We start from the raw sequence: 23,105 nt of genomic DNA, 5'->3' as shown, positions 1-23,105 counted from the left end.
TGTCTCTTATCTGTCAGTGTTTGTTCCCTGTTTCAGTGGCTGCTTGCAGCTTTCAGTTCTGCCCCTTGTCTGTCTGAGAGTCCTAGTCTAGTATTCTGCCTAGCCTGCCTGTGTATTCTAGTCCCTGTGTGTATCCTGCTGGTAAACAGTCCCGGCCCTGTCCGGCAAGTACTGCTGGCCACCTGCACCCAGGGGCTCAACTCCTGGGGAAGGGTGGCCAGGTGCAGGTGAAGTCTAGCCATCCCTGTCAGAGTTTTGCCTTATCCCTGTGTGGGGTGGTTTTGCCTGCCACTGCCGCTCCTCGGCAGTGGCCCAAGGGCTCACGATCCTAGTTCCTGCTTTTGGAAAGCCTGACACTTAGGGATTTCTGCCACTCCAAAGTCTGACCCTTTCTATGCTTCAAAAGCACAAACAAGAAGAAAGCTCTATGCAAATCCAACAAGAACCAAGGAGAAGTAGAGTATGACACAAATGATGACTAACCAGGGAGGTGAATCTTAGAAATTCTTTAATGAAAGCACCAGAATATGGACCTGACCATCACAGGCCATGTTTTTGCAGACACAACTGCCTGCCTCAGGGTTCACAATCAAAGCTACACAAAAAAAGGATAAATATCAATAAACATAACATAAACACATTTATAAAAGTGTGCATTAAAAAGCTATGTGCTTGTCAAATCCATCAATAAGATATTTTTATTACTTGCCCAACATGAGTTACATTCAGGTACACTGGGTATTTCTCTGTCTTTGGAGATCTCACAATCCAATTTTGTACTTAGGGAAATAGAGGATTAAGTGACTTGCTCAAGATCATAATGAGCAACAGTGGGATTTGAACCAGCCACCTTTGGATGGCAAAATTGGTGCCCTAACCACTAGGCTACCCCTCCATTTATAGATATGTAAACAAATAGGAATCCATGATTAACATTCATTTATATAGCTATATGCTAGCGATATTTATCCTTATTTTGTGTAGTTTTGATTGTAACCCTTGAGGCTGTTGGTTGCGTCACTGAAACACGGCCTGTGTCAGGTCCATATTCTGGTGCTTTCATTAAAGAACTTTAAATATTACCTCCCGGGTTGGTCATCATTTGTGTCATTCTTTATATGCTTCTCCAGAGTCAGGAGTGGTCCCAGAGGACTGAAGAAAGGCAGATGTGGTCCCTCTATTGGAAGTAAAGAAGAGATTGGGAACTACAGCCTAGATAGTCTGACCTCTGTGATAAGTAAATTAATGGAACCACTTTTAAAACAGAGAATAGTGAAGTTTCTGGAATCCAATGAATTTCAGGCCTGAGGCAGCATGGTTTGATTAGAGGTAGGTTTTGTAAGATAAATCTGATTAGTTTCATTGACTGGGGACCAGACAGTTGGATCAAAGGAGAGTGCTAGATGTGGTGTACTTAAATTTTAGCAAAGCTCTTCAGCTTGGAAACAAGACTGCTGAAGGGAGATATGACTGAAGTCTACAAAATCGTGAGTGGTGTAGAATGAGTAAAAATGAATTGATTTTTCACTCTTTCAAAAGGTATGAAGACCAGGACACTCAATGAAATTACATGGAAATAGTTTTAAAACAAATAGAAGGGCACATTTTTTCAGTCAATGAATAGTTAAGCTCTGGAACTCGTTGCCAGAAGATGTGGTAACGGCGGTTAGCATATCTGGGTTTAAAAAAGGTTTAGACAAATTCTTGGAGGAAAAGTCCATAGTCTGCTATTGAGACAGATATGGGAAAGCCATTGCTTGCCCCAGGAATGGTAGCATGGAATGTTGCTATTATTTGGGTTTCTACCAGGTACTTGTGACCTGCATTGGCCACTGTTGGAAACAGGATACTGGGCTTGATGGACCATTGATCTGACCCAGTATGGCTATTCTTATGTTCTTATGTGTGATATGACCTCAGCTTAGGGCACAAAAAAAAAGGTAGCATCACTCAAGATTTTAAGCAGCGTCTAGCAGCGGGTGCATTTCTGATGCCAGTAAATAGCTTACCTCACAGGATTGGATGCAATGGAGATTCTTCGGTTCAGGATGCCACTGCAGCATGCCAGTACACACAATGCTCTACAGTGGACAGAAAGAGAAAGGCTGTGAGACTCATGGATTTGTTTTAGTTTGCACAGATCCAGAACATTCTTAGAGATCTTTTAAAATCACAGGCGGGTGGCACTTGCTAGCAGGGGCATATCTGGACTCCGGCGGTAGGGGGGGCCAGAGCCAGAGGGAGGGGGCACATTTTAGCCCCCCCCCCGCCGCCGCCACCGACCCCCCCCCCCCCCACCATTGTCAGAGCCCCCACCGCCACCAATGACTCTCTCCACCCCCTCCCGCCGCCAACCCTCCCCCACTGCCATTGCTTACCTTTGCTGGCGGGGGGCCCCAACCCCCGCCAGCCGAGGTCCGCTTCCACCTGCCGCTGCCTTAAAAAACTACTTCTTCAACCGGCGGGGGACCCCAAACCCCCGCCAGCTGCCCCGAGGTGTTTAAAGTTCATCTTCGGCCTCCGTGGCTGTGCTGCTGTTGATAGGAGCTGTTGAATCCACTTCGGAGTCTGACGTCGCAGCACGTACAACGTACAACGACGTCAGACTCCGAAGTGGATTCAACTGCTCCTATCAACAGCAGCACGGCCACGGAGGCCGAAGATGAACTTTAAACACCTCGGGGCGGCTGGCGGGGGTTTGGGGTCCCCCGCTGGCTGAAGAAGTAGTTTTTAAGGCAGCGGCAGGTGGAAGCGGACCTCGGCTGGCGGGGGTTGGGGCCCCCCGCCAGCAAAGGTAAGCAATGGCAGCGGGGGAGGGTTGATGGCGGTAGGGGGGTCCAGGGCAAAATCTGCGGGGGCCCAGGCCCCTGAGGCCCCACGCAGATACGCCCCTGCTTGCTAGGAAAATGTATTTCCAATTCTGCCAGTTCTTTTGGATCTGTGTCTGTATACCCCTTTTGGGAAAACTAAATAAATATTATCAGAAATCTCTACTCTATGGCTATGCTCACTGATTAATCAATGCAGAAGCAGGCCAGTGCAGAATGCTTGCATCTGCATTTGTCTTGTGGAAACTGTTTTTTTTTAGTTTGATACTTTTCTAAAGATGACAGTAATCATGTTATTTCATGTCATTGGCAAACAAAAACAAGCAGAACCCCACTCCCACCCCCGCACACACACAATATTGTGATTTTTGTGTGATTTCAATAGTGTACACTCTTCCAAAAGAGCGTAAATCTTCCACAAAGGGTGCACTCTGTTCACAAAGAGTGTGCACTCTTTCCTGATAGTGCGCATCTGTGTGAACCATTGTACATACATGCAGTATAAGGAAAGATTAAGCCTTCTTCGTGACTAGGGTACGCTATTTGCATATGGGGTACCCTTCCCTTCCCTCGATGTCCCGCAATTCTCTCTTCTCCTCGATTTGTACCTGAACATTCTCTGGCTGGCAGGCGCTGGCTTCCGTTCCGTTTGTAACATCCCTCCTGATGTCAGCTCGCCTCCAGCGTTCCCTTCCCTCTCACTGTTCCGCCCTCTGATGTCATTATGTCTTGACACGAGAGTGGGACAGTGAGGGGGAATACAACGCTGGAGGTTGGCTGATGTCAGGAGATGTTATGAACCCAGTCAGCCAGCCAGCCATGGAACGTTGGAGGTGCAAATTATTATATAGGATGTTATGTTATACATCTAGTCTGCAAATACCTGGACGGTTCTATGCGGATTACAATAAAAAGAGACTGGCCAAAGAAATTACATATTCCAAAGAAGTAATTGTCAGCAGGAATGGTCCAGTGAAAGCTAAACTTCCTGTCTTAACAGGTTGGAAAGTCCCATTCTTTAGTGAACAGCAACACAACTCCTCCTGCTATAAAAGACAATATAAGAACATAAGCTGGGGGATTCTATATATGGCGACTAAAGGTGTGCGCACAAATCAGTCTATGAGGAAAGGCTAAAGTGGCTGGAGTTCTTCAGCTTGGGGAAAAGATGGCTGAGGGGAGATATGATAGAGGTCTATAAAATAATGAGTGGAGTGGAACAGGTAGACATGAAGCGTCTGTTTACGCTTTCCAAAAATACTAGGACTATGGGGCATGCAATGAAGCTACAAAGTAGTAAATTTAAAACGAATCAGAGAAAATTTTTCTTCACTCAACATGTAATTCAACTCTGGAATTTGTTGCCAGAAAATGTGGTAAAGGCAGTTAGCTTAGCAGAGTTTTAAAAAGGTTTGGACGGCTTCCTAAAGGAAAAGTCCATAGACCATTGTTAATTTGGACTTGGGGAAAATATTTCTGGGATAAACTGCACAAAGTGTTTTGTACTTTTTTTGGGATCTTGACAGGTATTTCTGACCTGGATTGGCCACTGTTGGAAACAGGATACTGGGCTTCATGGACCTTTGGTCTGTCCCAGTATGGCAATACTTATGTACTTATATGCACACAACTTGATTAATGAGCCAATCAGTGCCAATCATTGGCTGCTAACAACCAATTATTGTCATTAATTGGGATTTAAGCACGGATCGTATTTTATAAACTCCGTGCATAAATCCTACAGAGTGTAAGTTCAAGGCGGCATGGCCAGGGGTGTTTCCGTGGCATTCTAGCGGTGTTCCCAGAATTTATTTGCATTGTTGCCAAATAGACCCCATTGGCGCCTAATTTAGGTGCCAGCATTTACACCTGCTTTTAGCAGGCATAATTGCCGGAGCCTTAGTTCGTCACCTTTTATATGCTTAGCCCTATTCTGGAAAGGGTGCTGATCCTTTACAGAATACTGCTCAGAGCTTAAATTTTTCAGCACTGATTTTTTGGCGCCATTTATAGAATCTGGTCCAAACACTAGGTCAGACCAAGGTTCATTAAATCCAGCTCTTTATTTCTGATGGTGTCCAATCTAGGTTAAAGGAACCAGCTAGAACCAGGCTGAGAGTAGTTCCATTTTTGCTCACTCCCCTAGATAAGAAATGGCTTTTCTGAGTCCTCCTGTTAATGAACTATGAATGTTTTCCACCAGAAACCCCAATAAAATGCAGCTATGCTAGATGTCTTACCCACTCCCCCTTTTTACAAAGCCACACTGCAATGCCAACACAGCCCACTCACTTTGAATGGGCTGTGTTGGCATTTCTGTGTGGCTTGTAAAAGTGGGGAGAGGGGGTTGGTTTGGTACTATCTTATATGATTTTGTTAATTTCCTTGCCTTTCTCTAACAGGGTCTTATATTCAAATCATTCTTTATTTTTATATTTCCCTGAAATTATAGCAATTAGGTCTACAAACATGTTAACATCTATACTTTGTTATCTCTCTGTTTTTAAAATCATTTTGTTGTGATTTGAAGACTGTTTTTTATTTTTAAAAAATTTGTAAAGTCTTTTTTTTGCTTAAATATCTTTTCTGAAGTCTATGTAATTTTATTTTTTTTATTAGTTGTAACATTATAAAAATTGTTATTTTATTGCTTTGTAATCTGCCTTGGACTAATGTGGTAAAAAGCAGACTATAAGGTATTGTATAAATATTAGTATCAGTCTGTCTTTCTTTCTTAAGGGAACTAATTATATGGAAAAGTCAGTTATTCAGAATAGCTTCACACCTGACCATTCTAGATCAATGGTGCTTTTCTGAATATAGCATCATTGACAGGGTGACATTTCAAGACCTTTTAAAGTGACCATATTTATTTGTGCTCCCTTAACACAACTGATGAATTATGCAATTATACATCCTGATTAGTTTGTACACAATTTCTCATAGCTCACATAATCATTCTAACTTGGGAGTGTGGGCAGTACTGACAACTTGGCAGCCTGTGTGGCCAGAAAGAGAAAGTGGTATCAACTCTCATGGGCAAGTTGAAAGGATGCATGATGTAAGGAGGCAATGTCAGCCTACATGGACAGCATGGAGACAGGCTCTCATAGACGAGATGGAGGTAATGGCATCGAAAAGATGGAATGAGGCAGTCAGTCAAGGCATACAGATTAGACAAAGAGGTACTGACTTATAAATCGCATTGGAAGAGGCCAGTGTCACTCTGGAGGCAATAAATGGCTTGGGGAGTGGAGGGGGGAGAGACAGATTGGTGATATAGATGGCATTTAGATGGGATGTGTATGACAGAGAAACAGGTATTGGCCTCTGGCCTTGAGGGGCAGAGAGAAGAAGTAGTGGAGTAAGGAGAAGAAGAAAAAAAATGGAAGTGTCTAGCTTGAAAGAAGAATGTGTGTTGGAGTCTGGTTTTGAGGGAGGGAGAGAATGGTAAAGCATTATGTTGTACAATGTGCTAAGTACCTGCATTTATTTTGAAGACTTTTTTAATACTGTTCTATTTAAGATACTATATAAAACATAAAAGTAATGAATTTCGCATAACTTAGAGCTTTCAGTACACAATTAAGGGGTTTTTTTCTGTGCATATTTACCTGAGCAATATTTTATGTGTCTCGTTTATGTATTAGGATTTATTAACTGTCTTTATGAAGAGATTTACCCAAGGTGTTCATATAAATGAAATGTGAAAAATGTCAGCAGAATATAAATGATACACTGTACCAGAAAACATGGTAAAGACCATTCACATCACATAGACTTGATACTCACAATGTCAGCACAACACAATTAAACATTTTAATGTGTTGAAGAGGGAAATGCATTTGGGGACTATAGACAGACAAGATGGGTAAGGCAAAGGCATCAGGATAAATGAATGACTTAACTGAGGGTAAATTACATGTAGCGTTGAATAAGGTATATGGGATTGGTCTCGGTTACAGCATGTACAGCAAGAGAATGAGTGGACAGTCAGTCATCACCACCATTAAGGGGATATAAAGTGGATGCTAACAATTACTCATCAATTATGTACACAAATGATTAGAATAATGGCACATATACACATAAACATCATAATTTTGCCTTAGCACTATTCTGTAAATCCATATCATCTTTTTAATATCAGAACTGTTTTCTGTACTGGTGATTTATATAATCAATTTGGTTGCATTGAATCTGGTGACTAATAGACTGTGTGCCTTTGGAGTGGCAATTGTGTAGAGCAGTTTGGTAAAAAAAAATTAAATAACAGAACACTTCCGAGTGTTTTCAGAGCTAATCTGTGCAGTTTCAGACTTGGGTTTGATTCTATTCTGATTCTACCTGTGTCATTCTCTTATCTATTTGATAAACAGCTAACTTTACCTCCTTTTATCCTATCCTATTAAAAATAGGGAAAAAAACAAACAAAAAAGAAACTTCTCTTTTCACATGCAGAGTCTCTGATAGAAGGGGCAAGATTGGTAAGCTCAACTGAGGAGAGGGACCTTGAGGTGATGGTGTCCGAGGATCTGAAGGTGAAGAAACAATGCAACATGGCGGTGACTGTGGCCAGAAGGATGCTAGGTTGCATAGAGAGGGATATAACCAGCAGAAGAAAGGAGGTGTCGATGCCCCTCTACAAGTTGTTAGTGTTCAGTTTTGGAGGCCACAACTTGCTAAGGATGTAAAAAGACTTGAAGCAGTGCAAAGAAATGCTACAAAAATGGTATGGGATTTGTATTACAAGAAGCACGAGGAGAGACTTGCTGACCTGACACATGTATACCCTGGAGAAAAGGAGAAACAAGGGTGATATGATACAGACATTCAACTATTTGAAAGGTATTAATCCACAAACATACCTTTTCCAGAGATGAGGAGGTGGTAGAACTAGAGGACATGATCTGAAGTTGAAGGGGGGCAGACTCAGGAATAATGTCAGGAAGTATTTATTTCACAGAGAGGGTGATAGATACTTGGAATGCCCTCCCACAGGAGGTGATGGAGATGCAAACAGTAATGGAATTCAAAAATGCATGGGATAAACACAAAGGAATGGATCCACAGAAGCTTAGTGGAGATTGGGTGGCCTGAAAATGGCAAGGACAAATCAAGGTCAGGTATATATATGAAGTATCACATACCATGTGTACAGAGTTTATTTTCTTGAGCAGACTGGATGGATCGTACAGGTCTTTATCTACCATCATCTACTATGTTACCATTGGGATCATTTTCGAAAGAGAAGGACGTCCATCTTTCGACATAAATCGGAAGACGGACATTCATCTCCCAAGGACGTCCAAATCGGTATAATCTTGGACGTTTTCACCCGGACCTGTTTTTCTTACGACTAAGGCTCAAAATAGTGCGCGAAATGACCAGATGACCACCGAAGGGAATCAGGGATACCTCCTCTTACTCCCCCAGTGGTCAACAACCCCCTCCCACCCTCAAAAAACATCTTTAAAAATATGTCGTGCCAGCCTCTATGCCAGCATCAGATGTCATACTCAGGTCCATCACAGCAGTATGCAGGTCCCTGGAGCAGTTTTAGTAGGTGCAGTGCACTTCAGATAGACAGACCCAGCCCCAGCCCCCCTATCTGTTACGTTTGTGGAGGAAACAGTGAGCCCCCAAAAACCCACCACAAACCCATTGTACCCACATCTAGGAGCCCCCCTTCACCCGTAAGGGCTATGGTAGTGGTGTACAGTTGTGGATAGTGGGTTTTTTTGGGGGGGGGTTCTGGGGGCTCAGCACACAAGGTAAGGGAGCTATGTTCCTGGGAGCAATTTCTGAAGTCCACTGCAGTGCCCCCTAGGGTGCCCGGTTGGTGTCCTGGCATATCAGGGGGACCAGTGCACTACAAATGCTGGCTCCTCCCACAACCAAATGTCTTGCATTTGGTCGTTTTTGACATGGACGTCTTTGATTTTGAAAATCACTGAACATCAGAAACGTTCATGTCTAGGGACAGCAAAATTTAAGGATTTGGACGTCCCTGACGGTATTTTCGAAACAAAAGATGGATGTCCATCTTGTTTCGAAAATACGGGTTTCTCCACCCCTGGATTTGGACGTTTTGCAAGGACGTTCAAATCGCAACTAGGATGTTGCTTTCGAAAATGCCCCTCTATGTGTGTATATTATAGGTATACATACACATGGGTGGAATCTGGGTGGGACTGAAACCTACCCAAGTAACTTAGGGGCCCTTTTACTAAGCTGTGGTAAAAAGAGCCCTGTGCTAGTGGCAGGGGCCATTTATGCTGTGCGCTGATGCCTTTTTTATCGCAGTGGGTAAAAAGGCTGAAAAAAGACATTGCTGTGCATTTAAGATTGCTCTTACTGCATTGCCCTATGAGGGGGCACTTACCATCACCCACTGAGCACTGCCCAATTACCACTGGGTAACTCCATGCAGAAATATTTTTTTTAATACTTCCACTAGCTCTGCAAATGCCGCACAATGGGGGTGGATCTACTGCTGGCACCCACATTGGGCCAGCGGTAGTCCCAGCTTGGCATGCAATAAGCCCGTAGTGGGCTTACGGCCACTTAGTAAAAGGGCCTCTTATAGAATACAATAAGTTAGGTGTGAATCTCTAGCATCTAGACATGAGCACTTACCCTAGCTATATGGCTGGAATAAGTTCTCATGCCTAAATTATAGCTGCATTTGCAGGACCAAATTTGTGGAATTCTTTACCTCAAGAGATGAGAGCTTTGAAAAATGTAAATGATTTTCCTCAAAGACCTGGTTGTTTCAGCAATCATTTAATATTTCTTCAGGATAAGCTTCTCCAAAATGAATTGCTATTTTGTGACAATATATTGTGTTATATTGTTCTATTTTCATATGAACTTGTTTTTATGTTAATGTATGAGATGTATAGAAGTTTAATGTTCATTCTTATTGTTATTTGATGATATTTGATTATGTATGTTTTTTGTACTTTGCACAGAATTGTAGATGGTGAGGATTAGAAATTTTTTAATAAAATAAATACATTTCTAACCTGTTACACTAGTACTCTATAAAGGCAACATGGTGCATAGTTTCTTTTATCAAACAGGCACCTAAATATATGTGCACTGATATAGAATTATCCCTTAAAGACTTGGGAGAAGAGCCAGGTTTTTATCTGCTTCTGCACCCTCAGTGCTCAGATCTCTTCAGCATTACACTTTATGAAAGGAAAATGAATAATGAGTGGCTTCCCATTCTCTCTTGACTCCAGATTTTATATAATCCTTTCTCTTTGAGAAGCAAGCATATTACAAGCTGTACCAAGGAACTTGTCTTCTTACAAGTCCAGATCTTTTTTTTTCAATATGGAAGATGAATGTAATGGTCAAACTCCTTCAAGAACTGGCATTTATATAAGGATATTTTCTTTAGATGAAATGGCAGATTCTGAATAATTTCATAGTCCTAGGCAGAATTAATGGTCATCACTATTGTATCATGGCAATCACATTTTCTGAATGCTTGTGTGGTAATTATTATACAAGTACATAAGTACATAAGTAGTGCCATACTGGGAAAGACCAAAGGTCCATCTAGCCCAGCATCCTGTCACCGACAGTGGCCAATCCAGGTCAAGGGCACCTGGCACGCTCCCCAAACGTAAAAACATTCCAGACAAGTTGTACCTAAAAATGAGGAATTTTTCCAGTCCATTTAATAGCGGTCTATGGACTTGTCCTTTAGGAATCTATCTAACCCCTTTTTAAACTCCGTCAAGCTAACCGCCCGTACCACGTTCTCCGGCAATGAATTCCAGAGTCTAATTACACGTTGGGTGAAGAAAAATTTTCTCCGATTCGTTTTAAATTTACCACACTGTAGCTTCAACTCATGCCCTCTAGTCCTAGTATTTTTGGATAGCGTGAACAGTCGCTTCACATCCACCCGATCCATTCCACTCATTATTTTATACACTTCTATCATATCTCCCCTCAGCCGTCTCTTCTCCAAGCTGAAAAGCCCTAGCCTTCTCAGCCTCTCTTCATAGGAAAGTCGTCCCATCCCCACTATCATTTTCGTCGCCCTTCGCTGTACCTTTTCCAATTCTACTATATCTTTTTTGAGATACGGAGACCAGTACTGAACACAATACTCCAGGTGCGGTCGCACCATGGAGCGATACAACGGCATTATAACATCCGCACACCTGGACTCCATACCCTTCTTAATAACACCCAACATTCTATTCGCTTTCCTAGCCGCAGCAGCACACTGAGCAGAAGGTTTCAGCGTATCATCGACGACGACACCCAGATCCCTTTCTTGATCCGTAACTCCTAACGCGGAACCTTGCAAGACGTAGCTATAATTCGGGTTCCTCTTACCCACATGCATCACTTTGCACTTGTCAACATTGAACTTCATCTGCCACTTGCACGCCCATTCTCCCAGTCTCGCAAGGTCCTCCTGTAATCGTTCACATTCCTCCTGCGACTTGACGACCCTGAATAATTTTGTGTCATCGGCGAATTTAATTACCTCACTAGTTATTCCCATCTCTAGGTCATTTATAAATACATTAAAAAGCAACGGACCCAGCACAGACCCCTGCGGGACCCCACTAACTACCCTCCTCCACTGAGAATACTGGCCACGCAATCCTACTCTCTGCTTCCTATCTTTCAACCAGTTCTTAATCCATAATAATACCCTACCTCCGATTCCATGACTCTGCAATTTCTTCAGGAGTCTTTCGTGCGGCACTTTGTCAAACGCCCTCTGAAAATCCAGATATACAATATCAACCGGCTCCCCATTGTCCACATGTTTGCTTACCCCCTCAAAAATTCAATAAAGAAATCTGAACTTAAAAAAATAGAAGGGCAGACTCTTAAGTATTTGACTGCTGGGGATATTAACAGTGGAGTTTTACAATTTAAGGGGTCCTTTCACAAAGGCGCGCTGAAAAATGGCTTGCAGTAGTGTAGGCACAGGTTTTGGGCGCGCACCAATCCATTTTGTAGTGTGCCTGTAAAAAAGGCCTTTTTAATTTTTTGCTGAAAATGGACGTGTGGCAAAATTAAAATTGCCATGCATCCATTTTGGATCTGAGACCTTACCGCCAGCCATTGACCTAGCGGTAAAGAATCCGAGTGGTAATGACCTGTGCACGTCCATTATGTGCACCCAAAAATAAAAAACATTTTTCAGACGCGCGTATTGGACGCACACCAAAAATGAAATTACTGCAAAAGCCACGTGGTAGTCAGGCGGTAACCATTTTGGCTTGCATTGGGCACACGTAGACGCTTACGCGGCTAGAGCAGATGATCCTCCATTTCCCTCTGCCCCAGGCTGTGTGTCATATGTCGATGACTTTTATACTGCTCCTCCATACATAAATCAATCAGCGTAATGTACAAAACAACAGTAAATAGCAATACATAAAATTGCTTATAATCACTAAGAGAAGTAATAATCAAACAAATGATGTAAAAGAACTGATGATGATAATGTACTGTTCTGTGATGGATAATGGAGATAATCTTATAAGGAGACTAACAGGATTTTCAATTTCTTCCTGAAGACTGAGATTTGTTTCCTGTCTTAACTTTCATAGTTATTTCATAACAGAGGAACTATAACTGAGAAAGTCCTCAGTCTCCAACTGTCTTTCCAAATTATTTCTCTAGATCACAATGGTCTAGGCTGAAGTATGCCATTCCAATTTTTGAATTAAATGAGCTGGTCTATTGAGTCGTAACACCTTAGAGTCAAAAAAACAAGATCTTAAATCGACTCTTCTCTTGTGGAGGAGTGGCCTTATGGTTAGGGTGGTGGACTTTGGTCCTGAGGAGCTGAGTTCAATTCCCACTTCAGGCACAGGCAGCTCCTTGTGACTCTGGGCAAGTCACTTAACCCTCCATTGCTCCAGGTACAAATAAGTACCTGTATATAATACTTAAGCCGCATTGAGCCTGCCATGAGTGGGAAAGCACAGGGTACAAATGTAACAAAAAAAAAACTGGCAGCCAATGTAAAAGCCACAATGATAGTCAAGCTTTTTCTATAACTGTGAGTAGCCTGGCTGGCACATTTTGAAAAACTGTAAGCATCGAATTACCCCTTTAGGTAACCTAACATATAAAGCATTACATAATCACTGAACGAGAACAAATGTTGCTGATAGGAGAAAAATATTTTGGTACATTTTGACAGACACTGACCTGCCATGTGAGCATGTGTTCATCCTCTGTATTTTGACATTTAAAGTGAAAAAGCTTTTTGTTAATGTGTTGGATTGTTGCCATTTCCAAAAGACCATAACAGAGAATGCTCAAATGAGGCAAACTTGTGAATGAAGTGCAGGTAAACAATTTTGCTGTCTTACTCTTACCCCCCCCCCCCCCCCCCCCCCCCCGTTTACTAAGCTGTGCTAGTGGCTGCCATGCGTTAATGCCGACACAGCGCATTCACTGAATGAACTGTGTCGACATTACTGTGCAGCTTACTAAACAGTGGGGTTAGTTTATACTAGTGTCATTCATTTTGCATACACTTCCCCCAAATTCTCTATATTGTGCCTTAATTTCCGTGTGGAAATTGAAGCATATTCTAGAACAATAGGTGTGACTTAATTGGTTAACTAGCTAATCAGCGATGTCAGTTGGATGTTAACAAGCAATTATCAGCACTAATTGGCATTAATTACAATTTATGTGCACAATTTGTTAAGTATATTCTGTAACATGGTGAGCCTAAATTCCAAGTCGCACAGTTGAAAAGGGGGTGTGGTTATGGGTGTGGAATGGGCTTTTCTTAAAACTATTTGCATTATTATAGAATACACCCACTTTGCACCTAATATAGGTGTCGAGATTTTCGCCAAGTAAAACATAGCCTATATGGACATGACCAAATTTGGTCACGTGGAGAGGCGCTCGGCGTATTCTATATATTGTGTGGAAATTTAAGCCTATTCTATAAAATTTAGGCATACTTTAGAGAATATGTCTAGGCATATTGTTTTACCGTGTGGATTTTTCAGGTTCCATAAATAGAATCTAGCCCTTTGTGCATTCTCTCCCTTTTCACATAGGAGACCAATGTCACCAGAGTAACCTTTTATATCTGAAAAGGCATCATGAGCTATATGCATATTGCAAGGAGGCTGATATTGAATTCCATATCTCAAAGCATGAACAATCTCTTCACTCCATTCTGCTGAAGTCTATGCCACTCTTTTACATCGCCTTGAGGATTTGGGTATCTCAGGAACTGTATTATCTTGATTTCACTTCTGTCGGAAGAATAGGTCATTCCAGGTTTGTTGGTTTGAATCTTTATCCAAACAACACACTTTGACATGTGGAGTTCCTCAAGGTCCGGTGCTGAGACCTAATCTCTTTAACATCTTTCTGGCTCCCTTGGTTTTGCTGATTCAGACTTTGGGTATCTCTTTCTATGTTTATGCTGATGACATCCAACTCCTTTTTCTTCATTTGAGATCAGCACAAGCTTACTGCTAATTGGCTCTCAGATGATGGTCTTAAATTAAATGCTTCTAAGACTATTGCTGTTTTCTTTCCATTTTGTGGGTTCCCGGAATTTTCATATTTACCATGTATACAAGATGTTCAAAAGATTCTGAGATTTTGTTAAAATCAGGCATTGCCATAGACAATTGTTTTACATTTTCAGGGTCATATTTCCACTGTTCAAAAATCATTCTATGTGTTGTGTAAAATCCATGCTGTATACATCCTTTGCTTGAGCACCAATTTGTTCCTCTACTTATCCACACTTTGGTTAAATGAACCTCCCTTCTATACATCAGCATCAGCTCGTGAGTTCAACTCATTTGCTGATCCATTTTCATCTAGCCAGAACCATTTGTTTTAGTGTGACAGCCCCTACGTTATGGAACTCTTTATCACTGGATTTTCAGAAAAAACGCTCAATAAAAAAAATGTAAAACATTACTCAAAACTCATTATTTCAGAAAGGCCTTCCCAACCATTAGAAATTCAGATTAATGATAGTATTCAACAGCTGTGCCTGGACATGTCCCAATGCGACATGATCACATATGTCTTCATGATCTTTTGCACAACCTACCCGCCACTTGAGTCTTAGATGAATTAATCTACAACCAACCTATTTCCTTATCCCCTTATAAATTGGAAATTGTACCTTAGGTCTTCTTATGTTTCTGCCTCTTTTCTACTTACCTTGTTAATTTTATCTAGACTGTAAACTGCTTAAATGTCTTTAACTACATGTGGTATCACAAGTAAAGTGAAATGTGAAATATCTCAATATGGGGCTCATTTTCAAAAGAGAAAAATACCCAAAAAGTGGCATAAACCTGCACTTGGATTTCAGCAAAACGTCCAAAGTCGGACTTGGACGCCATATCGAAAATGTTCCTCTACATGCTCATTCTCAGCCCATTCACCACTATTCAGCCTCCCAGGCCAACCTTGTCAAATTGAGAATTAACATTTCAAATATTCAGCCAACCCTTTTGAATAGTTCTTTGCCATCTCCCTGCTTTCAAGTGAATCAAACCCAGAGCGCTTAAGCTGTGCATGCAGTCTATTAGACTCAAAGCGCTGCCACAGACAAGCACAAAAATACATGCCTATTATTGTAAATATAATCATCTCCATTTCTTGCCAAAGGAAAACTGTGTTTTCCCAAAATAATAGTCACTCACCATCATTCCTTTTCCTTTCTCATACAATTTCTATTTAACATTTGCAGAGCGAAGGGAACAAAGACACCTCAAATGCAGGGACCTCATCCAAGCAGAATTTATTGAGCCCAGCATTAGATCTTGTACAGTTTATGACCCTGAAACATTTCTCTTCCTTCCTCCACCCTCTCTACACACATTCTTCCCAAGTGAGTGATTTTTAGAGGACCTCATTCAAACTGATATACAGTAGTATCCAAAAGTCATCTCTCCTAATCCAGACTCTCTGGAAGCCACACGCAGGGAATGAAGAGAGCTGGGGAAATGAAGGATATTGGACATGAACTCTGGCTCTATACAATCTATTTTTTCCTTTCATGTGCTTCATTTTTACATTAAGAAATATTACTCTTGGCAAACCACAGTTTGGGGAGAAACAGTAAATTGGTAGAAGGAATATTTAGGATAGCTGTGCTGTTATGCCTTTGAGGAAAAAGGGAGAAATGGAACCGTAGTCTGACTTGTAGTGACCTTGAAAACATGTAAAAGGGGTTATTTTCTTAAAGCTAAGCACCTTTGTATGAACAGCACCCCCATTCCTCACTAGTCCAGCTAACTGGGGATTCATATTCCGATTCAGTGAACAGAATGCACTTCCATTTAGAGCCTTTGTGATGACTACATGACTACAAATAATCATGTCAGGTAGATATCATACAATAGAATATCAAGGTGATAACATTGGAACAACACCGTTGTTCATATAAATAAATAAAGAGGCTAAAGACATCTCATGCTCATTCTTGCCTCAGCACTCAACAAGTGTGGGAAAAGGATGTGAACGACTCGTTATAAGATTCTCAGTGGTCTACTTTCTGGATGATTGGTCCTAGGGCCTCTTTATCCGCATCCCTAACCCAATGTATTTTCTATATCAAAGAATACTATGGACTCCTAGAAAATGTAAAATGTCTGGTTTCAGCAACTCAGATCTATGTTGGTCATGTAACAGTCATGTGGGCACTCTAATGCATCTTATCTTTGAATGCCCCAATCTACAAATTTTCTAGTCAGATGTTTGGACCCAAATTCAGGACATTCTTCAATTCCAAGCATCATATCGTCTGAAAACTATACTGTGGAAATCTATATCCATTTTCTCTAACATATCTGCAGATGCCAAGTCTCTACTGGATTTTCTCCTCACTGTGGCTCAAATATTGATCATCACTCATTGGAAGGATAGCTCGGTACTTAATGTGTACATGTGGTGGAACTGGACCTTATTGTTCAAGAAATACAGACAAACCAATTTTTCATTCCTTAGGTGTATCATCTCAGCTATGTAAATGGAAATTATTAGATGATTACTTAGTACATAAGCCCGTTATGCTTTGAAAATGCTTAAACTGTCAGAACTTCATTGTTTCATATTGTTTTCTTCATGTTTTTTTATGTTGCTTTTATATTATATTCTTCTTTGTATCGCTCCATGATGTGACCCCACCTCAAATATTGTGTTTAATTTTGGTTACCGCATCTCAAAAAAGATATAGTGGAAGAAAAGGTACAGAGAAGGGTGACAAAAATGATAAAGGGGATGGGACGACTTCCCTATAAGAAAAGGCTAAATGGCTAGCTTGGAGAAAAGACGGCTGAGGGGAGATATGATAAAAGTCTATAAAATAATGAGTGGAGAAGAACGGGTAGACGTGAATTGCTTGTTTACCCTTTCCAAAAATACTAGGACTAGGAGGCCCGCAATGAAGCTACAAAGTAGTAAATGTAAAACGAATCAAAGAAAATATTTCTTACTCAACGTGTAATTAAACTCCGGAATTCGTTGCAGAGAATGTTGTAAAAGCAGTTAGCTTAGCGGGGTTTAAAAAAGGTTTGGCTGGCTTCCTAAAGGAAAAGTCCATAGACCATTATTAAATTGACTTGGAGAAAATCCACTGCTTATTTCTAAGTAAGTCTCGAGCCAAGCATTTCAGGAAGAAGGTATTTAGAAAGTATTTTTATTTATCAATTTTCTATTTGTGTGTATTGGTGGTTTTGCAGGATTATCCCTTGACAAAGCAATCCAGCGAAACAGGTCCTGTCGGGATAATAAAGGTTCCTGGACACTTCTCAATACGCATGCAGATAAGTGACAAAGTCTCACGTAGTTGTTAAATGCCAGAGTTTTCACATAATATAGCACAAATAGTGGTGGTAAAAACAGACGCCTTCCTACTGTTTTAAAGTGTGTGCCCCAAGCACTTTCACATTAATATTTTTGTATAAAAAATACTTTTAAAAATTGGATGGTGGGGGTCGTCAATGATTAAAGATTGTCACGGCTGGAAGACACAAGGATTTTTTTGTATGCACAGCCAAATGTGACTGTATGAGACGTCCCTGATATTCAACTAGAATAGTACTTGGTGGCATTAACTTTTCTACTTTTCTATTTTGAGTATACCAGTTGTGTTCTTTTGGAAATAATAAGTAGAACGCCTTATAGTATTTTGACAGTATTTCTAGAATAAGCAGCATAAAATGTATTGTACTGTTTTGGGATCTTGCCAGGTACTTGTGTCCTGGACTGACCACTGTTAGAAACAGGATGCTGGGCTTGATGGACCTTCGGTCTGTCCCAGGATAGCAATACTTATATATTTATGTACTCATGTAACACTGAAATGTTGATCCAAACAAACTATTCTAAATACTAAATAAAGACTTAAACCAGCCTTCATCTGGCAACAACACCACTCTTCATAGACAAACGGCTTCATGAAACCAAGCACAAGTGCATTTAAAAAGCCCACGTCAGACATGATGACGTCAAAAAGTCATCCAGGAAAACATCCTGATGCAAATAATGAAGCAGATGTTGAATCACTCAAAAAAAATTTATTTGCATACAAAAAACTGTCTTACAACTTCATTTAGTTCTACAAGAACCCTCACCCCTTTTTTTTCTTTTAAACATGGAAAGAATTTGAGAGATGTCTTGGTTCCCTGTCTTTTACCTTCTGTTGTTTCAGGTACCATGAGTGCACCCGAGCTGGGACATTTTCCTCGTGGACAATATAGCGTTCATGAATCTTATTTTTCTGGTTGTTTTTTTAGTGTTGAATGAATGGAATATTGCTCTGAAAACTTTTACCACCTTTCAAATGGCACAGGTCATCTATGCTATTTGGTGTCCTTGTGCCTTGGTCTATGTGGGTAAAACTTTATGTCGTCTTAAGATTAGATTGATTGAACACCACAGTCAATTGAATCAATGAGATTTAAATGCTCCAATGTCATCTCACTGTTTTGAGGCCACCCATGTTTTCTTTTTTTTTATTTATAAAATTTTTATTGATCAAACAGGTTTACAACATTCCAGAACCACAGGTTCCCTCAACAATTCAACTTATAAATATATGAACATTTTTCCACAAGCCTCTTTTTACCCCCCATCCCCCTCCCCTCCCCCCTCCACTTCCCCCCCCCCCCACCCCCCTTCTCTTATTTCTTTAGTTTAACCCACCCTCTTCATTAAATTTCTTCAACCAGAAAGAAAAAACTTTTCCAAATGTACCCATTCCTCTGCATTGGGATTATGACGCCCCTTGCGTCTATCTGTCATCTTTTCCATAGCAGCCACCAAACTAAGTTTCTCTACCCATTCTGTCTTTGTGGGTCCCCTAATTTGTTTCCATTTACCACCCATGTTTTCAATGATTTGCATTTTACAGTTCTTGAGCAAGTTGTTTCTTCAGTTCACGATGGGGATCCAGATCCTGTGCTTTTATTGAAAGAAAGAAGCTGGATTTATTTTTTTATTTAGTGTAGAACCAATAGGGTTAAATAAAGCTATGAATGGTAAAAATACCTCCCTCCCTCTCTCTCTCTCTCTCTCTAACTATCTATATCTATATATTGTGAGGAACCCCTGAGAGTCAGGGAAGAAGGGATCCGGGAGAGGAGCAAGATGGGTAGGTTTCATACCTGGGATTCCAACTACAAGTCCTACGATCCAAGGGGCTGGGAAGCAACGTCCCCCCAGGGAGGCATACGTTTCCCAAGAGCCAGAGAAGGGAGGAGGAATGCAGTTCCCAAGAACCCCTGCAAAGCCCTGGGGGCAAGCAAAGCAGTGGCGTAGCCACAGGTTGGCTTGGGTGGGCCAGGGCCCACCCATTTATGACTCAGGCTCACCCAACAGTAGCACATGTTTAGTGGTAACTGGTGGGAATCCCAAGCTCCACCAGCTGAAGATTTCCCCCTGATGGTAACAAAAATGCTACTCTCCACAACAACGGCACCTGCACATGCTCAGTTTTCAGTGCATTCCTGCTGCCAAGGTGGAAAGAAGCATTTTCCCACCAGCTGAGATTTATTTGGGGGGGGGGGGGGGGGAGAACACTTGGTGCCCACCCAATTCTTGCCTAGGCCCACCCAAAATCTGTTGTCTGGCTACGCCCCTGAAGCAAAGGGAGCAGCAAGGGAACTACAAGTCCCAGGATCCAGAGGGAGAGGAGGGGGGATTGGCTGAGGAGGAATAATCAGGAGGGAGATGACCAGCTGGGGACCATAAAGGGAGACGAGCCCATGGAATGGGAAGTGGAGAAAGAGGTCGGAGAGGAGATCCAAGCCCAAGATGACTGGGGAAGTGAGCCCATGGAGATTGCTGCTCTACCTCAGGTACAAGGGAAGAAGTTGAAAGGCTTCTTAACAAACATTCTTCAAGGCTGGAGAAAGCTTGGAGGAAAGGTTAAGCAGCTGTTCCACTCAAGGGGAAGAGAGGTGCCATGCTGTAAAGCAGTGAATGTTTTCAGCTGTGGCCAGAAGTCAGACTCGGCTGGAGAAGCAGGTAGTGACTTGAACTGTATCCAGGAACCTGGCCTGCTGGGGGAAGCAGTGAGTGATTTGAACTATGTCCAGAAGTCATGCCATGCTGGGGGAAGCAGTGAGTGATTTAAACTGCCTCCACCATCTATGTGTAAATTGCTATAGTCAGGTAGAACAAGCCTCACTTGGAACCTTGCAGATTTTGTATTTTAATCTGAGTACTTGAGGAACCAGGCCATGGACAAGTAAAGTGGGCTACTGTGCTGAAAGACAGTGAGATACACAGTGGCCCTGCAGGAGCTGGCCACCTGAGGAATTGCTACATTATGGATTAATTTTATATTACCTTTTCCTCCTATCTGAATAGAACAGGGTCCCTGACCTACAGCTTTAATAAATGTCATTTCCTTTCTCTGCAACCACTGCATGGCTCTGTCTTACTTGGGCTCCAGTCCCGCCCTCAGTCATAATGCTACACCTGGTTAACATCAGGGCTGCACTAGTTCACTCCTGGACTGCCCCCGTACTACCTGGATACTACGGCAGCAGTCTGTCCAGATATTTAGCTGCACTATCTGGGTAAGTGTCACTGACTATCTAGGTTCAGGCCAGACAGCACAATACAACCAGGCAGGAGTCTCTCCTGCCCGGTTAAATTATTTTCACCTCTACTTAGTTTTTTTTTTTCTCACCTCTACTTTGGTAGGCTTCATCCAGTGCTCCACTGTCTCAGCTGTGAGGTTTTCAGCAAGTAGCACTGGATCACAGAGAAGAGATGTACATGAAACATTGCACACTGCACCTAGTGGGATAGAAAAGATTTGGAACATTAATGACATATATAAGCAAATACCTACTTCTCTAGACACAGAATTGAGCAGAGCACAAAGCATCAATTCATCAGAATAATGAATACAAGTCCTGTTTTTTTCCCCTGCAAATACACCAAAATAATCAGATTTTTAAATGCATAATTACAGAATTGCTATTTTAAAACAAGTATTTGTCTGTCCACCTACTCTGCCCAGTTGCCCTTCTTAAAGTGTAAATGGAGACCCTATTCAGTGTGTTCATTTATTTTCTGTATCTATCCTAAGTACATTTTAAATGTGGAACATGCTCTGTTAGTCCAGTGAATATGAATACCAGAGTTTTTATATAATCCAAGGACTGGTTAGTAGTTCATTTTAGAGCAGATCTCCTATTGCAAATGGAGGGAGTTGTCTATGTTGCTGTGTGCCCTTGCGGATTCCTCTACATTGGCAGGACCAGAAGATGTTTTAATATAAGGATTGTGGAACACAAAAGTGCAATCAAATGTCAAGTAAAGGACAAACTTCTTGTAGATTACACTTTGAATGCTCGTCACCATTTTGAAGACTACATACTTTGTGTTCTGGTTTCCCCAAGGAGAGCTTGGAGAGGAGGGGATTTGGATACTCTGATTCTAGAAACTGAGAAGAAACTGGTCTTCAAATTCAAGATTTTGACCCCTAGAGGACTGAAATGTTATAAGTTGTTTTAAAACCTTATAAAGGTTTGGACAAGTCACTGGAAAAAAAAATCGATAAACAGTTATTAACAAGGTAGACATGGGAACAGCCATTGCTTATTTCTGGGTGTAAGCAGCATGGAATCTATCTACTCTTTGGGATCCTGCGAGGTACTTGTGACCTGAATTGTCCATGCTTAGAACCCTGTATGGGAGTACTTATATTCTTATTAACATTTCAAAATTTCATTTTAGCCTCTCAGTCATCTCCATATGCTATTGTGTACTGTTAGGAGGGAAAGACAACCATCAGAAATGCAACACTCCTGATGGAACTACAATGTATTCTTTGCATTGGTAGGACACATCATTTTGAACATAACTCCCCCCTCCCTCCAATATTCAGCACTATAGTTACATAGAGGCCCTTTTACTAAGCCACGTAGGCACCTACATGCACCCAATGTACGCCAATGTGGAATTACTGCTCGGCTACTGCATGGCCCAGGCGGTAATTTGATTTTTTAAGCATGTCCACTACACGTGTCGGAAATTTTTTTTTATTTTCCGGCACACACTGCTAACTGGGCAGTAAAAGGCATTCTACATGCATAGACCATTACTGCCCGGTTAATGCATGAGACCTTACTGCTAAGTCAATGGGTGGTGGTAAAGTCTCAGATCCAAAATGGACGCGCACCAATTTTTATTTTGCCACACGTCCATTTTCGGCCATAATTTTAAAAAGGCATTTTTTACAGGTGTGCTGAAAAATGGATCTGTGTGCATCTGGAACACGTGCCTATACCAGTGCAGGCTATTTTTCGGTACACCTTAGTAAAATGACCCCATAGTGCTTAACCAGCTATCCAGGAATATTCAGCGGGAGATAGCCGGTTATCTCCCACTGAATATTCTCGGTTAGTGCTTGGTGGATAACCAGCTATATTGCGCGATATAGCCAACTGTGAATATTCAGTGCATCGCCAGCTAAATTTGGCTGCCAAATTGGTCTGCCCAAATAATAGGCCTATCTTTGACTGATTTCAACTTAACCAGTCAGGGTCCGCCTGCCTGAAGTCCACTGCAACCAACAAAAACTGTTCCAGGGACCTGCATATTGCTGTCAGGGAGCTGGGTATGACATTTGAGGCTGGCATACATGCTGGCAAAAAAGGTTTTTCTTTTTACTTTTTTAGTGTGGGAGGGGGTTGGTGACCACTGGGGGAGTACGGGGAGCTCATCCCCCATTCCCTCCGGTGGTCATCTGGTGAGTTGGGG

At 41.7% G+C, this 23,105-nt stretch overlaps 1 protein-coding gene across 1 annotated transcript in view; it reads right to left on the bottom strand.

Moving 5' to 3' along the window:
• PAPPA2 (pappalysin 2) overlaps window positions 1–23,105 on the bottom strand; it is a 440,672-nt gene that overhangs the window by 74,311 nt on the left and 343,256 nt on the right. Inside the window, 2 exon segments of the mRNA XM_030206931.1 lie at window positions 2,010–2,081; window positions 21,025–21,134. Of these exon segments, the coding sequence (XP_030062791.1) occupies window positions 2,010–2,081; window positions 21,025–21,134 (182 nt within the window).

Source organism: Microcaecilia unicolor, chromosome 6, assembly GCF_901765095.1.
Source record: "Microcaecilia unicolor chromosome 6, aMicUni1.1, whole genome shotgun sequence".
Taxonomy (NCBI): Eukaryota; Metazoa; Chordata; class Amphibia; order Gymnophiona; family Siphonopidae; genus Microcaecilia; species Microcaecilia unicolor.
The sequence above is the reverse complement of the archived record's forward strand: the minus strand, read 5'-3'. Positions and strand labels throughout refer to the sequence as shown.